This window comes from Labrus mixtus, chromosome 22, assembly GCF_963584025.1.
Source record: "Labrus mixtus chromosome 22, fLabMix1.1, whole genome shotgun sequence".
Lineage (NCBI taxonomy): Eukaryota > Metazoa > Chordata > Actinopteri > Labriformes > Labridae > Labrus > Labrus mixtus.
Window position 1 is genome coordinate 4,510,488 of NC_083633.1, and position 19,227 is coordinate 4,529,714.

The 19,227-nt window shown below is 39.0% G+C and overlaps 1 protein-coding gene and 1 long non-coding RNA gene across 2 annotated transcripts; one reads left to right on the top strand and one right to left on the bottom strand.

The window, feature by feature from the left end:
• Window positions 1–52: 52 nt before the first annotated feature.
• LOC132956425 (NXPE family member 3-like) lies at window positions 53–18,833 on the bottom strand. The gene is made up of 8 exons (XM_061029887.1): window positions 18,795–18,833; window positions 17,448–17,583; window positions 15,582–16,073; window positions 12,094–12,389; window positions 11,674–11,744; window positions 10,737–10,943; window positions 10,318–10,653; window positions 53–220 (listed from the first exon to the last, which is right to left on the bottom strand). Exons 2-8 carry the CDS (start codon window positions 17,562–17,564, stop codon window positions 198–200), a joined length of 1,542 nt encoding a protein of 513 aa, XP_060885870.1. The 5' UTR covers window positions 17,565–17,583; window positions 18,795–18,833; the 3' UTR covers window positions 53–197.
• On the top strand, window positions 4,549–7,200 carry LOC132956440 (uncharacterized). Its single transcript, XR_009666028.1, has 3 exons — window positions 4,549–4,884; window positions 6,279–6,368; window positions 6,706–7,200. It is a non-coding gene; the product is annotated as an uncharacterized LOC132956440 (long non-coding RNA).
• Window positions 18,834–19,227: the final 394 nt, after the last annotated feature.

Consider the following 19,227-nt stretch of genomic DNA (forward strand, 5'->3'; position numbering starts at 1 on the left):
AGCTCAGTTTCTTTGGCTTGTAGCAGAACCAAGGTTCGCCTGTACGGAGATCAGTGTAGTTGCACTGTGGCTGGTTGGTTTGACGTAGGCAAACGTTACAGGAGGCAGTTTCAGAGATTGAACCTGAGCGGAAGAGGCTTTTAAAGAGAACCCTTTCAGGATGTTCTCTATTCAGCCTGTGCAGAACTGTGACAGCCTCACTTGAGTGGACAAGCGTCACCTGATAAAACAAAAGAGAGTTTTCAAGTTATAGCATACACCCTTTGCCTGCTATTTTTTATTTAAGATTAAGATGAAAGGGAAATTCTGTTTTCACACTCTGTTAATCATGCAACATGTGGTGGGGAGGGGATTTAGTGGCTTGCTCAAGGGCACCTAGGCAGTGCTCAGGAAGTGATCTGGCACCTCTCCAGCTACCAGACCAACTTCCATATTTCGTCAGCACCGTGACCTGAACCGGCAACCCTCCGGTTCCCAACCCAAGTCCCTACAGACTGAGCTGTACTGATACTACTGTATCACTTGATTGTTAAATCAATGTTTTCAAGATAATTCATCTGTATAATCTGTATTATATCTGAAAAAATGAAAATTACAAACAGGTCGGAAATGTACTTGGGGGACAGAAATGTACTTGGGCGTCCCACTCATGTATCATCTATGTGTGGGAAACACTATATTTTGTACAAAGCTGGTTTGTAAGTCGGGCATTTTGGGAATCAATGGGGAATGACTCATTAGTCTTTTTTTTTAAACTTTTTATGTTGTTGCTTGTTGGCAAAAGAGGGTCAGGGGAAATGGTTTAGATTCCATGAATTAAATGACCTACAGGACAATAACATTAGGTGATTCCTTTACCATCACTTGTTTTACAATACTAATAATAATAATTAAGCCTTGAACTTTACCTCAACCTGTGCACTTCCTTCCCAGAGTAAAGAGAATACAGCAGAGTAGGAGCCATTAAGGTGATCCACCACTCGCCCGGCCACACCTGCTTCAAGTGCCCTGTTGTGCAACCGGGCAAGTAAGAGATCTCCTCCAGACTTCTTGGGGTTACCTTGGAAGTCGTACATTTGTATCATAACTTCCAGCTGGTCTCCTACATGCCGCTCTACTCCACCCCTCCCTGGGAGAATGGTGAAGGTGCTGTGGGCGGGATCACTTGTCTGGTTTAATAAAAAAAAAGGTGGCGGACGTGGAGATTCAGGCCAAGCAATGGAATCTAATAACATGCGTTCCTCCTCAGCATCTGCCAAAGACAGTGGCTTAAAGGTGCAGAAATCATCAGGCCTGGGAGGAGCAGTGGAAGGAGCAGTGGGAGGAGCAGTGGAAGGAGCAGTGGAAGGATCAGAGGTCACTTTCTTGTTGATGATGGTAGAGTTTTCTTCATAATATAGCTGGAAAGGGGTTGAAAAAGACAGATGGTGACAAAGATGCATTGAACAAATTTACTAAAATAAAATAAACTGAAAGAATAATTTAGACTCTATTGATCCTGTGAGGGGAAATTTGTTTTTTACACTCTGTCTAGTAAACATGCTACACAAACATAGGCTGAAAGACACACACATGCACAAACAAGATCCTATGGACATGCACTAATGGAGAGGTGTCAGAGTGAGTGGGCTGCCCACAGTGGGCGCTCCTGAGCTGGGTTGGGTGCCTTGCTCAAGGGCACCTTGGCAGTGCTCAGGAAGAGGTCTGCTGTGGTACTTCTCCAGCTACCAGGCCAATTTCCAGGCTCGGTCCGTGCTGAGACTTGAGCCGGCGACCCTCTGATTCCCAACCCAAGTCCTTACAGACTGAGCTACTGCCGCCCCACTATCACTCCAAACTTGTTTCAAGCTCGGTCAGTGACACAGTGTTTCAGGATATGATGAGTAAAGCTAGGAAACAAAAGGTTTCAGATTTGATGACACACACAGCAGACTGTTTAACATTCAGCTCTCAGCCAGTTGTTGCACTGAGGCTGCTGTTAGTGAGCCTGAGACAGACACATCCAGGGTAAGAATGGGACCAGCTGAGGAGCTGGAGATGAGAAGCACTGCACCAGCCATCCCCTGAGGTCTTAACGTTTGTGTAGGGTGATGGGCTGGCATCAGGGTCTTAATATTTAATTACAGAAAGCCAGAGTCCCTTTAAGAGAATCAGCTGGTGATGGTCAGAGAGACTGAAGCTTCAGCACAGGACGCCCAAAACAATAATAAGTGACTTCAATGTGGCCATTTACACTTTTTATAAACAGCCTATGAAGGAAGTTGTATCATTCACCTGAAGCCAGAATCTAACTCTTTGAACAATTCAACAACAATTGATGTCATAGTAAGAGGGCAGCAGTAGCTCAGTCTGGGCCGCTCTCTGTGTTATAGCCCCACTCTGACATCTCTTCACTGATGCATGTCCACAGGTCCTGTTTGTGCATGTGTGAGAGTGTAAAACCAGAATTTCCCCATCCAGGGTTCATGATAGACATTCAGTTTTCACCTCCGATTCCCAACCCAAGTCCCTACAGACTGAGCTACTGCCGCCCCAAGATAAGATAAGATAAAAGATAAGTGATTTTTCTAAAAGAATAAGGATTAATCATAACTGTTGATTTGTGAACTGTAAGCTGCTGGAAGTCACTGAAATGTCTCTAAAATGATGCCTAAGGGCAATAGTCTTTTACTAGGGGAAGAAGGCAAGAAGCCCGGGAGTTTCATTGCTCAGACCGGCCTATTGTTCATATCCTTTCACTGGAGATATAGGCTATGATTCTAGCTTTAGTACATAAGTCTGAAAAAGTGCATTATTATCTACAACCTTGTAGCTAAATCGTGTCTTTGATTTTTTTTTTTTATTGTAATTTCCAATTCAAAGCATTAGTCTAGAGTGTTTCTCACAGGATTTTATGAGACTATGGCAGGAGGACACAGAACCGCCTAGGGCAGGCATGGGCAAACTACGGCCTGCCGGCCATATACGGCCCGTTGGGCTGTCCAAATTATATTATTATTAAATTAAATTTTATCATAATTAAACCTAGTTCGTTTTCCCCTGTAATGCCCACGTTTCCCCAATAGATGGCGCACTTCAGAGTGTGGTGTATTACTCCCTTCTTAACTTTTTCACTTTGCCCTGTGAACCCGTATGAGCCCTTCTGTAAAAATGAGCGGACCAAAGAAAAGAAAAGTGGACAGTGAATGCCGAGTGTTTAATACGGAGTGGACAACTAAATATTTTTTCACTGAAGTCCGATCAAAGGCTGTATGCCTGATATGCCAAGAAACTGTCACAGTTTTCAAAGAGTACAATATCAGCCGTCACTTTGCTACGAAGCATGCTAACTACGCTAGCAAGCAGTCCCCGCAAGAACGGGCGGCTGCGGCTCAGAGGTTGAAGGATAATTTACAGACTCAGCAACATTTTTTTCACCAAAAAACTGCAATTCAAGAGTCAACTACCAAGGCAAGTTTTTTGCTGGCATTCAAATTAGCAAAGGCTAGCAAGCCTTTCTCCGAAGGCAAGTTTTTAAAAGAATGCGTGGTAGAGACAGCAGGTCTCTTGTGTCTGGAGAGCCAAGGCCAGTTTGAAAAAATCAGTTTATTCAGCGTCATGAACATCAACAAAGCCCCTCACAGATCCAAGTTAACTGACCAACACCTCGGATCTATCCTGAGAATTACCACTACAAAACTAACTCCAGACTTTAATGCACTGGCAAAAAAGGGAGATCAGCAACACTGTTCCCACTGAAACTGAACGTGAGTTTCTCTACTGTGTTTATTAAAATTTAAATTAATTAAATGAATGCATTTGGAAATCAATTTGTACAATGAGCCTTGCATATTCATGCTTTGCTACCTGTTAAAGGCCAAATCTGTTCATGTCATGGCTTTTACATGTCATTTATATTAGTTCACACAAACACTCCATCCATCTGTTCCTGGCCCGGCCCCTCTGTCAAATTTTAGAACCCATTGTGGCCCGCGAGTCAAAAAGTTTGCCCACCCCTGGCCTAGGGGGTTCCGGGGGTAAGTTCTATTTTAGATGCGGCTGTGGCTCAGTTGGTAGAGTCGTCATCTCTCAAGCGCAAGGTTGATTGTTTGTCCCTAGCTCCTGCAGCAACATGTCTGATGTGTCTTTGGTCAAGACACTTAACCCCTTCATCAGCGCCGTATGAATGGGATTAGTTACTTCTGATAATGTCACTACATAGCAACCTTTGCCGTCAGGGTGTGGCTAGGTGTGACATGCAGTGTGAAAGCGCTTTGAGTAGTCAGAAGACTAGAAAAGCGCTATATAAGTCCATTTAACAATTTTGTGCTGCTGTAGTAATTAAACAGAAATTGTAAATGGACTTGAGCTTATATATGACTACTAGCACACTGGTTAACTCTTATCTTCATATTGCATATAAATTGACACAGAAAGGTCGTGACCTAAAGACACTTATCTGACATTTAAATAAACAGTGTGTTGTTCAGTCCTGACTAAAACAGCTTTATACTCAAGGCCATCTTATCCATTGTAAACACGATGTAAACACGGCTCCAACAACAACAACAACACAGCCAGCAGGACTTTGCTTCTCACTAATAGACAGTCATGACTCAGAGAGACAATTACAGAGGACATACTTGATTTCTACTTTATTTATGTGTAAATTGTCGCACAGATCTTGGTGAATGAGGCCTTTTAGTACATTAAAAGACACTGTTGAAAATAGTACCCTTTAATCTGATTCACAAAAAAACATTGTTGCCACTTATCCCAGTTCTCACCTGCAGCAGGTCCATGTTTCTTAGTGTAAAGAACAACACAGTCAGAAGGAGAAGGATGACACAGGTCTTCAGAAGTTTCATGTTGACATGGTTACTTATAAAACCTTTTAGCCACATGGTGAGTCCTCCTCTGGTACTGGATTAAAACAACAAAAAGGGGAAACAGACTCAGTGTTAAGTTTATAATGTGAATTCTTCTGGAAGTCACTTAACACAGTCATAAAAACCTCTGAATATTTATAGTGTCATCATGTCTCACTACCAACATCAAACTAATCTAGTCAATCGAGAATGTGATAATAGGATAGAATAGGATAGGATAGTACTTTATTGATCCCCAGAGGGGAAATTCGGGGGTTGCAGCAGCACAGACAAGTAAGGTCATAAATTAAGGTAATTATATGTTACCAAACAGGGAGTGTACAACAAAACAACTTTTTGGTGCTTGAGGTTTGACAGGAACATAATTACAATGTTCATACTGATGGTCAAATTCTCACAATCAGGTGTGCCAAGGTTACATGGTCTTATGAAATGTACTGACGTCACTTGAGGACAAAAGGTTGACTTAAGGTAGGGTTAGTTTACCTGCAGGCACACAGTAATGGAGGCACAAAGGAAACATGTACATTTAGCCTAATCAATCAATCAATCAATCAATCAATCAATCAATCAATCAATCAATCAATCAATCAATCAATCAATCAATCAATCAATCAATCAATCAATCAATTTAATTTGTATAACCTCAACTCATAACAAGTGTTATCTTGACACACTTTACAAAAAGCAGGTAAAAGACCTTAATACCTAACTAAAGATTGTTTTTAAGTAGACATTTTAATTGGTACTATTTTGTTACTTTATACTTTAGCACATTTACATTTCAGATTATAATTCTATTCCATTTATTCCTCAATGTTTTTTCTTCAGTTTCACTTGTTACTTTGTAGATAAAAAAATCAATGATTCTAAAAATCATGATGTATAATTTTAGACAACATTAAATTAAGCTCATCAACTCTGTGTCTCACAGCTTCAGCATATATGATACCATGTCTACAGTAATTTAATTGAAACTGTTCAAATAGCTCATGCTTCCCGAATGACGACACTTATTTTTGGGCATTTAAATATATTTTGATGGCACTGTACTACCTCTAAATGGAGGACTATTTTTAACTAGATTTATCAAACTGAACATATTCTTTTAAACTGATGGGATCATAGATTGATAAAGTATGATATATGACATGGGGTTTTATATCAGAGTTTGAACTCCAACAGTGAAGAGTATTTCCTATCCCTAAAGTATCCAGTAACAAAACAAGTAAATGTGATACAGGGGTTCAATTAAAAACAAAAATCAGACGCAAGAAGCTTAAAGCATGCAGCAGAAAAGAGGTACAGAAAACGTTAAAAAAAATACCTTCAAAGTAGATACTAATGGAAACATGTTGGTTTCCCAGCGTCTATAAAATTAAACATAAGGTACACCCAAACAAAATAAAGAATATTACGGCTTACCTCAGAAGACATTAATTTGGAGTGAACACAGTGGTGAAATCTCTGTGATGTGACGGAAATCCAAATTAAAAAAAAGTAAACCTTTTACTCAGAAAACAAGACAACTTGTCATAACAAGAAGCGTCAAAAACTGATAAAGAAGCTTGTAGCCACTGATGCTGGGTGCAGCACAACTCAAATAGTGGGTTTACACTTTTCTCTTGAAGCAAAGAAATCAAAATAAACCCCTAAAGTAACCTCAGATCATTTACTAAATCAAATTAACTTTCAATAATTAAGTGATATTGCACCAGTAACTTAAATATAAAAGAAATTATTAGAAATAAAAAAATTCTCAGAATTAAAACCCCTTCAGTTGGTCTGCCCCAGTGATGTCAGCGATGATGTGACGGAAATCCAAATTTAAAAAAAGTAAACCTTTTACTCAGAAAACAAGACAACCTGTCATAACAAGAAGCGTCAAAAAAGTGATAAAGAAGCTTCATAAAGTCATCAAGGTTAGAAGTTCTATTATCAAGATGAATGATGCCCTTCATAAGAATGTTGCCTCCTTACATTTAACCTTTGGTTACGTATCCATCCATATATTAAAAACGCCAGCTGAACAACAACTGAACAGATGAAAACCAGTTTGACAGTAACTCAAGTATGGGCATGAAGCATAAACTTTGCATAAACAAAGCATCTCCATTGAGTACTGAAATATGTCAAGGTGGCGGAGGCACCCATATGGAAAATAAATAAAAATGTTTTACTAAATGTTTATATCTTTTATCTGAAACTTAATACACGCATGACAGGGATGGGCACTATTTCTGGTTTTCATGATTTCATAGCAGATTTTGTGATTTTTTCTTCATGTTTCCAATTACTTGATATGTAAAAATTGACCTGAGGGCCTCATTGAGGGTTGATGGGGCCACCAGTTGCCCACCCCTGTGCATGACAGTCAAACCAAGTAAAAGATCCAGAATCCATTTTTGTAATATGAACTGTATATAACTCTTTGAAAAAACCTTTTTGAATCCTTCTGTGATCATCAACATCAGAGAATGATCTTGTTACATAACTTGCATACCTACAACATGTGCTTTATATTTCACAATCTGAAAACTCTGGCCAGAGCACTATTAAATCAGATCATATGTCATTGTTGAATTTTAGTTACAATATATTAATCACATCAGCACAAAACAAACAGTAGCCTTTATTTCAGACTGATCATTACTACTTACTACTACTATATGGTGAAAGGTTGAGAATGACATGTTAAGAACATCCTGAACTACAGGAATGTGGTCTCTCAACATGGTTCGTTTGAATGTATTGAAAGGTGAGACTGTTTAGGGTGGTGCTCGTTCATTGTTCAGGTGAAGGTATGCGTGTTCTTGTATGAGGGTTTAAAGTTATACTGGGGAGATGACTGTACCACAGTCATTTGAAACAGCTGTAATTAAACCTCTTCTTAAAAAGCCTACTCTTGATTCAATAACATTAGCTAACTATAGACTTATATCTAGCCTTCCTTTTATCTCAATTAAATGACTTCACATCTACTGGAATGTTTCTGATTTTGCGTTTGGATCATAATTTATTTTTTGGGCCCTTAAGTGTCCCCTGAACTGGAGACTATGAATTGATATGTGTGCTGGAAATTTCTGTAATGAGAGATTGTTTAATAAAAGATCTTTGAGTCATTCAGTTGTATTTGTTGGCATTTTATTATTCCTTTTACAAATGTACAGATTGAAAGATAAGTCTGCAGCAATGCCCAGAGAAGGGCAGTCCAACTCCACACTATATAGACATTCAGTTACAAAGTTATGACGCACCCACTGTGGCAATGCTAAGATAAAAAAGAAACCTGATAAGGACAGTTCTCGGTGTGGATCCAGGGAGGATCTGTAATTATAATCTTCGTGTGCATCACTAACAGTCTAGTACATTTCCAGGAGGCACATACATTTCCCGTTACATTTGTTTTTTAGAATTGCATGTTTAGGCTTTTGTTGTTTTGGTGTGCTCTCAACCAGGAACTTGATGTTTATTTGTTGATTCAGAGCGCACGAAATAATGATGATTGGTTGTAGGCTTGTAGCCACTGATGCTGGGTGCAGCACAACTCAAATAGTGGGTTTACACTTTTCTCTTGAAGAAAATAAATCAAAATAAACCCCTAAAGTAACCTCAGATCATTTACTAAACCAAATTAACTTTCAATAATTAAGTGATATTGTACCAGTAACTTAAATATAAAAGAAATGATTAGAAAGAAAACATTTCTCAGAATTAAAACCCCTTCAGTTGGTCTGCCCCATTGATATCAGCGATGACCTCATCAAACTGAAATTGTCGACTCCCTATTGGAAAAAGAGGTCAAAGAAGGATTCATGATCAGTCCATTTGACGATCCCCCATTTCCAGTATTCAGAGTCAGCCATAGCCACCAGGAAATACTATGGAAAATAGAGGCCCACAAAGCTCACACATTCCATCAACAGTGTCATTTCTTGTCCTGACTTCTCTATTCAATATGCATCTTTTATCACACCCCCTCAAACACGGAAATCCAGTTGGAAAATCCATATGAAATGTTCAGTCTACATGGTACTATGCAACCCTGCTGGATTTCCACCTACCTGGGCTTCTCCACCGAACCCTGCAGGGGGCCTTTTCCCGTCCCACTACCCACCGTTCGAAGCTGAACTACACTCTGGCTTCACGGCGATCTGCAGCAAATCATCCTCCCTCACCTGCTTCCTTGCAGCGAGCGGATCCTGCATCGCTAGCGATGGAGTCGAACACCTTGGTTATTGGTGATTCCATAGTGGGCCATGTCAGGAGAAGATCAGCGGTGACATACTGTTTTCAAGGCGCAATGGTGTTGGACATACTGGATAGGATCCCCAGTCTCTTGGCAAAACACCCACGCGTTACGAACATCATCTTACATATCGGCTGCAATGATGTTTCAAAGCGATCTTCAGAAATATTAAAATATGACTTTAACAGACTCCTTCGCTCGCTGGATTCATGTGGCAGGTGTGTTTTTGTCTCCGGCCCCATTCCTCCACTAGGCCGAGGTGCCGGTCATTTTTGCCGCATCCTCAGTCTCCACACATGGCTGCAGTCTACCTGGGCAGTCCATAATAGTCCTGCTTTCATTGATAATTTTAAACCTCTTTTGGAATCGCCCCGTCTTTTCACGTTTGGGCTACTGCAACTCACTTTTCACTTTAGTCAGTCCTCAATGGCCAGCCTCCAGCAAGTGCAGAATGCTGCTGCTCGGATTTTAACAAATGCAAACTGCAAGTCAAACATTACCCCAATCCTTTCCTCCCTCCATTTGCTGCCCTGTACTTACAGGGTCGATTTAAAAATTATTTAAAAAACTTTTAAAACACAACACGGTCTAGCCCCTGCCCCCCTTACATTAAAGAACTTTTAACCCTTTATGCTCCGAGCCAAATCTTAGATCATCAAGAGCACCATTATTAGTCGTTCCTAGATCTAGGCTGGTTACTAAGGGTTACCCTACCCGTAGAAATTGGGCTGGAAAACTGTTCCTATTTTGAAATCCTTGCTCCAAACACATTTTTATAAGAAGGCCTTTTTAACGATTGATTAGTAATTAATGTCCTGCTTTAATTCATTGAATACATTTTTATAACTCACCAATGTTTTATCCTGATTCTTTTGTGAAGCACTTTTCATGTATGTTTTATTATGTTTGATTGAATGCATTCTGTAAAGCACTTTGTAACCTTGTTTAGATAAGTGCTATATAGATAAAGTTATTTTTATTATTAAATGCACTATTGGGGACACATGAGGGACAATATAATGTTAATCATATTCTTAATGATGGGAGGAGGTGGGTGAATGTAGTGAGGCAGGTGGTGGGCCAGAACCATCTCCCAGGCATCCACCAGCTGAACATTAAGTCCTTTGAACACAGCTCTGACCACCTTGTCCTGTTGAATAGCATACCAGTCATTAAAGGCAAATATATAGGGGTTTGTACCTCTGAGGTTTGGAGTCCTGATGACCACCAGCGTGTCTGGAGCCCTGTTTAACAGACGAATCACCGCCCTGCGGATGCCGTAAAGCCTTCTGATGTAGAATTGCATTGGGAAAGGAGTGAGGTGGGCCCAGATACCAAAAATTATAACTGTGTTGGGGCCACCAACTACATCATCTATTTCATTGGCAATGTAACGCATCTCACTGGTTGGGATATGGATGGAAGCACTAAGAGGAGGACCATGTAAGTGGAACTTCACCAAGATGTTTTTTGCATTATCCCATATCATGAAAGGTCCTGATTTCTTCGGATTATTGCGGTTTATCTCCTTAGCATCTGAAAGTATGAAAAAAGGAGCAGATTAAGCTGTGATATAAATACAATTAAACTGTTGCCTGAAATCACTGTGAATCAACTACCTGGAAGTGAAGCATCAAGGTACTCAAACCACTGCCTGACGGTGGAGTCTCCATACAGGTGGACCACCTTTCCTTTCAGACACTGACTGATGGCAGAGGAGTTGTTGAATTGGTGGACTTTGGTGCCACCTAGTGATCGCCACACACCCTGGTAGTAATACCCAGAGAGTCCAGACTTCCCACTGCCTTGACTATCCATGGGTTGCTCTGAGAATTGTTGATCAAAATAAGCATTTGGTTATTAAACTCATTGTTGTATCATTTGTCCACAGATCCCCTAAAAAGGCCAAAACAAGGTCTCTGCTTTACCTTACTCATTTTACTTTACACTGATGAGGACATTATACACATGTCACAAAAGCATTTGTAGTGGCAACTTTCATAAACAGTTTTTATCACTTAGTAGGAGACAATCTGTTACTTAATTCTGAAATATTTACTCTAAATGATATTCTTATTTCTTATGATCTAAATGTTGTGTTTTACTAACATGAACTGAAATCAAAATTCTTAAATTAAATGGATCATGATTAAAATGGCTTCTACAGAGTTCTTTGATGTTTTTTAAAGATTAAGTTTATGCTTTACTACGATATAGTGAGTGTATGTCTCGAATGCACATGTTTATTGTGGTTAAGGAAAATGTTACCAAATGCCTTTTATTTGACAATGTTAATTATTTAAAGTAAAATATTTACAGATGTTAAGTGGTTTGAGTTTTTTATTAGTACACTGGTACTGAGTTAATGAGATAAGCACTTGCAGCTCTTCCTCAGTTTTGTAGATAGAAGCTGGTTTATTTTTATATATTTTTGACTTATATGTATATCTGTTTGAATACAGAGAGTTAGGTTGTATACATTTTTACCAAACCATTTTTATTTTCAAGGTCACATGGAGATATTTTTTAGTTGAAAATAGAAAAGTTGTGCTTTACCTTTCCTTTGAGGCAGCACAGTAACATTGGCCGGTCCTGAAGCCTGAATGAAGACTTGCATGTTGACATTGCTGGGGGGGAAAAGCTCCCATGATTAAGAATCTCTTAAACACACTACAATATGTAAATGTCAAATGTGATTTACCAAAAGGTAGCACTTTAGTCACCATAAATTACTTTGCCTCCATATTTGGACTCTAAAGATACACTTTATAGTTTTGTTGATGAGAGAGACTTTAATTGTTCAGACTAAGTGTTTTGATAGGTATCATCTTACACTATAAACATCTTAAGATTTTATCTTTGCCTCCTGTAGTTACAAACACAACATTTCCCCCCAGGAGATACATACTTTACACTTTGTTTATAGTCATTACATGTAAAAGTAGATGCATCGTTTCTATTGCTGTGCTCCCTCACCTTTTGAAAAGTTTCGCCTCATTAGCCTTGAGTTTTATACCCATTCCTCCGTTTATGTGGTACATCCTGGTATCACAGCTCAGTTCCTTTGGCTTATAGCAGAACCACGGGTCACCAGTACGGAGGTCAGTGTAGTTGCACTGTGGCTGGTTGGTTTGACGTAGACAAATATTACAGATGGTAGTTTCAGAGATTGAACCTGAGCGGAAGAGGCTCTTTAAGATAGTCCTATCAGGATGTTCTCTGTTTAGCCTACGGAGGACTGTGATAGCCTCGCTTGAGTGGACAAGCGTCACCTGATAAAACAAAGAACAAGAGTTTAAAGTTATATCATACAAGTCATGCCTACTAATTATTAATTGAATAATTAGAAAACAAAGTTGTATTTTTGGTGTCAGCTGACTGAAGTTGTTCATTTATTTTAAATTAAAAGCTTAAGAGACATTGATGCAAATGTTCAACTCCCCACTAGCTGGCCAGTAGAACTTGTTTTCTTCAACATGTATATTTTTGGACCTGTCTCATCTTAATTGGATAGGACAGCTGACAACAACAGGAAATGTTGGGAGAAGAGAGTTGGGGATGACATTAAGCAAAGGGCAAAGGTCAGATTTGAACCCCATGCCGCAGCAAACGGGACTTTACCCTATGTAAATTGGGTGCACATCATACACACTAGGCTATTGGAACCTCCATAGAATTAGTTTTCTTATAATTATAGACCCTCCACTTGTCTGTGGAGTAAAGCATTCAACAATCCTCACACCATTCTCTGGCCCACAGGAAACATTTTTACATACAGTCACATCAACTGACTAACATTTGCATGAAAATATCTCCAAAAGGATCCAACAACACCAACCTCTTTAGTTCAGTAATTCAACTCAACAAAAAGGTTCATTAAAGTGTTCTACTGATGTCTTATGTAAAGGTAGAGTCAGTGGCATTGTTTGTTGCAGCTTGTGAACACAACATCCAAATTGGGCCCCTCCTCCTGGGCTCACCGTCCCCAGAAGTGCACACTCACTGCAGGTGAGTAGTGTGTAAGTTTCCTGCTTGTACATACACTGCAATACCGCATTCTAGCACAAGCTAACCACCGATGTATGACATCTGCATGTCCAACAGAATGCAGGCCAATTCTGCAACCATGAGTGAGAGACAACCCTCGTTTTTGAACAAGGTTTATCCGTGTAGCGTTTCGTCTCACCTCACTATGATTATATTTTAAGTTATTGCCGCTACTTCCACATCAATCATATTAGCCGGGGGTTGAATCACAACCAATAACTGAATTGTATCCACTCCTAAACACACCTTCACACTGACATTGGCAGGGGGAAGCACATCCACTCCACACCCAGAAAACCAAAACATTAAAATGCAGGCAAAGGACAGGGTGTCTGGAGACACAGTCACCACTACAGATGTATGGAGGCCCACTCAAGTCATGATTGAGCATTACTTTTGTCTAAAGTCTATATTTTATTTTTCAGGTAAAAGCTACTGGCTTGATAACGTTTAACCGTTGTGATAAATACATTTCCTCAATGTTAAGTTTTCCAGAATAGCAGAAGAAAATAACATTTTGTAAGACTGGTTGTAGACGCTTCACTCATCACTGTGACCTGTACACTAACTCAGATTGGCCATCTTTGAAGGTGCGCAGGCATATACACTAGCTGAAGCTTATTTATAAAGCTCTTCTATGAAGGTAGATATGTTGCAAAATAGGAGAGCTTGTAGAATGTGATGCGAGAGCTTGTAGAATGTGATGTGAGAGCTTGTAGAATGTGATATGAGCTTGTAGAATGTGATGTGAGAGCTTGTAGAATGTGATGTGAGCTTGTAGAATGTGATGCGAGCTTGTAGAATGTGATGTGAGCTTGTAGAATGTGATGTGAGCTTGTAGAATGTGATGCGAGCTTGTAGAATGTGATGTGAGCTTGTAGAATGTGATGTGAGAGCTTGTAGAATGTGATGTGAGCTTGTAGAATGTGATGTGAGAGCTTGAAAGAAATGTGAACCTGTAGAGTTAAAATTTGAACCCAAAGAAAATATTCACACATCCGTGATCTGAATGTGAAGTCACAGAAAAAATATTCACAAATTAGTAGACTGATATTTACACAAGTAAAATGACAGCTGCAAACTTGTAATCCAACATTTACTCACATGTTTTTTTATTATTCGTGCCTATTATCCTTCACAACCTCAACTCTGCGGTTACAACTTCTCAAATCTGCCACTACAACTGCACAAACTACTTTTCTCGCGTGAATCTGCGCTGCTTGAGTTTTGCAACACATTTTGCGAGACGTCTGTAGCAAAACAAATTTCTACTTTTAGAAATGCCCCCCTCCCCCTCCCTCCTCCCCTCGCTGAGTGTCTGTGTGTGGGAGGAATTGGCCGATGATTCACATTTCTTTCAAGCTCTCACATCTCATTCTACAAGCTCTCACATCACATTCTACAAGCTCTCACATCACATTCTACAAGCTCACATCACATTCTACAAGCTCTCACATCACATTCTACAAGCTCTCACATCTCATTCTACAAGCTCTCACATCACATTCTACAAGCTCACATCACATTCTACAAGCTCACATCTCATTCTACAAGCTCTCACATCTCATTCTACAAGCTCTCACATCACATTCTACAAGCTCTCACATCACATTCTACAAGCTCTCCTATTTTGCAACATATTTACCTTCATACTCTTCTTGGTTTGGTGCCTTCTTATCTATGTTCATACCTTCAAAGAACCAGAAGCCACTATGCCTTGTGTTCCTGTGATGTCTTTAAACTGTCTGTGCCTCGTGTCTGCACTGAGCTCGGGAAAAGAGCGTTTAGTTTTGCTGCTCCCACCGCATGGAACTTTCTCCAAAATGACTTGAAAATGGCGGAGCTCTTGAAGCCTTTGGCTCGATCTTAAAAGATAAAAAACGCGAGACAATTGGACAGTGCCTGTGTTTCTGAATTGTACTCTGTGATCAAGATTCTGCACTTTATCTGTAAATCAATTTGCACATTGTAAATTGTTGTTCTCTCTTAACTTATTGTTTGTAAACTGTCTCTTTATCATGTAATGCTTTTTATGACGTGTGCTGCTGCCCTCTTGGCCAGGTCACCCTTGTGAAAGAGATCCTGATCTCAATGAGTTATTTATCTGGTTAAATAAAGGTTCAATAAAAATAAAAAAACATGTTTATTTGTGTTGTAAAGTTGGGCAACAGGATCAAAGGTGAATGACTCATTAGAGACCGCCAGAAGAGGCAATTGGAGGAACAGCAGTTTTTAAAACTTCCACAATGTCTTTTCTTCTTTCTTACTTTTTATTTTGTTGTTTGTTTGCAAAAGTAAGTCTGGGGGAATGGTTTAGATTTCATGAATTAAATGACCTACAGGACATTGCATTAGGTAATTATTTAGTCATCACTTATTGTACATTAACAATTTAAAGATATAGCCTTGAACTTTACCTCAACCTGTGCACTTCCTTCCCAGAGTAAAGAGAATACAGCAGAGTAGGAGCCATTAAGGTGATCCACCACTCGTCCAGCCACACCTGCTTCAAGTGCCCTGTTGTGCAATCGGGTAACAATTGCATCTCCTCCAGACTTCTTGGGGTTACCTTGGAAGTCGTACATTTTTATCATAACTTCCAGCTGGTCTCCTACATGCCGCTCATCTCCAACCCCCCCTGGGAGAATGGTGAAGGTGCTGTGGGCGGCGTTACTTGTCTGATTCAATGAAAAAGGAGCTGGCAGAGGAGGAGTTTCAGGCCAAGCAATGGACTCCAATATGAGACGTTCCTCCTCAGCATCTGCAGAAGACAGTGGCTTGAAGGTGCAGAAGTTGTCAGGCACTGGAGGAGCAGTGGGAGGAGCAGTGGGAGGAGCAGTGGGAGGAACAGTGGGCTGAGTAGAGGTCACTTTCTTGTTGATGATGGCAGAGTTTTCTTTATAATTCAGCTGGCAAGGAGTTGAAAAAGAAGGATGGTGACAAAGATGCACTGAACAAATTTACTAAAATAAAATAAACAAAAAAAAGATGGAATATTTATCCAAATACATTTGTATTATTAATAACTGTTTATTTTTAAAACTTTAATCTGCCGGAAGTCACTTTGGAATTATTCTTAACTTGACCTAAGGACAATAGTCGTTTACATTTCTTGATCTTACAGCATGCTCTCCCCTTATGAACATTTCATTTACAAATGTTCTCTTATTTACTCTTTTCAATGATCAAAGTTGTGTTTTAATTTTTTCCAATTATATATTGTCTACTTTTCCCTCTCAAAGTTAGGTGTTTCTGTATCTGGCGCATTATTAATTTAATGGCGGATTATAGACATTTTATAAGACCAGGCCGATACACTGAGGGCCACTCTATAAAATACTGAAGTAATATCCACTGCAATGATCTCAACATGGAAAAAAAGTGTTTCGCGACAGAATTGCTCGGGATCTAATATGATGATGTCAGGGAACAAGAAAATAAAGGATCCTTTCTTCTGCCCCTTCATCAACTCCATTTTCCATTGTATGAGCAATTGCACTGCTACGTAACTGTCATTCTAAGTGAGACAACAACTAGGAAGATGTGTGAGTCACTTGAGACAACAGAGTGCCACCAAGATGTCACTCTGTGAATTATGTGATTCTGCACATCTTTCTATCAAACCAGGAGTGTACAGGAAATGTACAATATGTCACATTTTATTACGTTCTTTACACTAAAATATCTAAATGAATTAAAAATTGACTAAGCTTGTGTTGTAATAACTTTATTTCTATAGTTATGGACTAAGCCTATGTTATATATTTGTCACATCTATCAACAATCTAACAACATCCACTGACTGGGGCGCCCCACTGTCCATATTTTAGTAATTCATTGTAAGAAAGGCTAGAAGCAGAACCCAAGTAATCTCCATGTATAAACTTAAGGACTGAGTGGACATACAAAATGTAATAATGAAGTAGACAGCTGATATCTGTGTGTTTTTATTTGTCGAGAGCAGATGAACACCTTCATTGTTGCACTTCTGTACAAACTTACATTTAATGGATTTTTTTACATATCACTTTCATTTCAGCATAAATCTTACTTAACAACTATCGTTGTATTTTAAATTCAACTACTTTTTGTATGTATTTTCACAATAATGGGTAAAATATGCATTTTGCAAATCCTAAAACTTTTATTTGTTTATGGAAAGCATCTCGCAACCCCCCTTTCAGTGTCTCAGGAGCCCCCAGGGGGGCCCAATCCCCACTTTAGTACATTGAAAGACACTCAATGACCACCTTTAAAGTGTTACCAATAATCCCAGTTCTCACCTGCAGCAGGTCCATGTTTCTTAGTGTAAAGAACAACACAGTCAGAAGGAGAAGGATGACACAGGTCTTCAGAAGTTTCATGTTGACATGGTTACTTATAAAACCTTTTAGCCACATGGTGAGTCCTCCTCTGGTACTGGATTAAAACAACCAAAAGGGGAAACAGACTCTGTGTTAAGTTTATAATATGAATTCTTCTGGAAGTCACTTAACTCAGTCATAAAAACCTCTGAATATTTATAGTGTCATCATGTCTCACTACCAACATCAAACTAATCTAGTCAATCGAGAATGTGATAATTATATGTTACCAAACAGGGAGTTTACAACAAAACAACTTTTTGGTGCTTGAGGTTTGACAGGAACATAATTACAATGTTCATACTGATGGTCAAATTCTCACAATCAGGTGTGCCAAGGTTACATGGTCTTATGAAATGTACTGACGTCACTTGAGGACAAAAGGTTGACTTAAGGTAGGGTTAGTTTACCTGCAGGCACACAGTAATGGAGGCACAAAGGAAACATGTACATTTAGCCTAATCAATCAATCAATCAATCAATTTAATTTGTATAACCTCAACTCATAACAAGTGTTATCTTGACACACTTTACAAAAAGCAGGTAAAAGACCTTAATACCTAACTAAAGATTGTTTTAAGTAGACATTTATTTTGTTACTTTATACTTTAACACATTTACATTTCAGATTATAATTCTATTCCATTTATTCCTCAATGTTTTTTCTTCAGTTTCACTTGTTACTTTGTAGATTAAAAAATCAATGATTCTAAAAATCATGATGTATAATTTTAGACAACATTAAATTAAGCTCATCAACTCTGTGTCTCACAGCTTCAGCATATATGATACCATGTCTGCAGTAATTTAATTGAAACTGTTCAAATAGCTCATGCTTATCGAATGACGACACTTATTTTTGGGCATTTAAATATATTTTGATGGCACTGTACTACCTCTAAATGGAGGACTATTTTTAACTAGATTTATCAAACTGAACATATTCTTTTAAACTGATGGGATCATAGATTGATAAAGTATGATATATGACATGGGGTTTTATATCAGAGTTTGAACTCCAACAGTGAAGAGTATTTCCTATCCCTGAAGTATCCAGTAACAAAACAAGTAAATGTGATACAGGGGTTCAATTAAAAACAAAAATCAGACGCAAGAAGGTTAAAGCATGCAGCATAAAAGAGATACAGAAAACGTTAAAAAAAAATACCTTCAAAGTAGATACTAATGGAAACATGTTGTTTTCCCAGCGTCTATAAAATTAAACATAAGGTACACCCAAACAAAATAAAGAATATTACGGCTTACCTCAGAAGACATTCATTTGGAGTGAACACAGTGGTGAAATCTCTGGGTTAGGGTGGGTTGTTTTACTCAGAAAACAAGACAACCTGTCATAACAAGAAGCTTAAAAAAAGTGATAAAGAAGCTTCATAAAGTGATCAAGGTGCAATTATGAAGATGATGGCTACCCTTCATAAGACTTTCCTCCCTACATTCAACCATTGTTTAGATATGCAGTGATGTGTCAAGTCAATGAATATAAACACCAGCTCAAACAACAGATAACAAAAAGGAACTTTGCTCACTAAGAGGTGTTCACTGGAGTTAATGTATTTACTTAGGTTCGGGAGCAGGATCACGCCTAAAACCACACCTGTAATTACCTGACAGCCTATTTACACCTGGTCACCTCATCACATCCCGTTTGTCTCAGATCCTTCTACCCACCCTCCCTTCC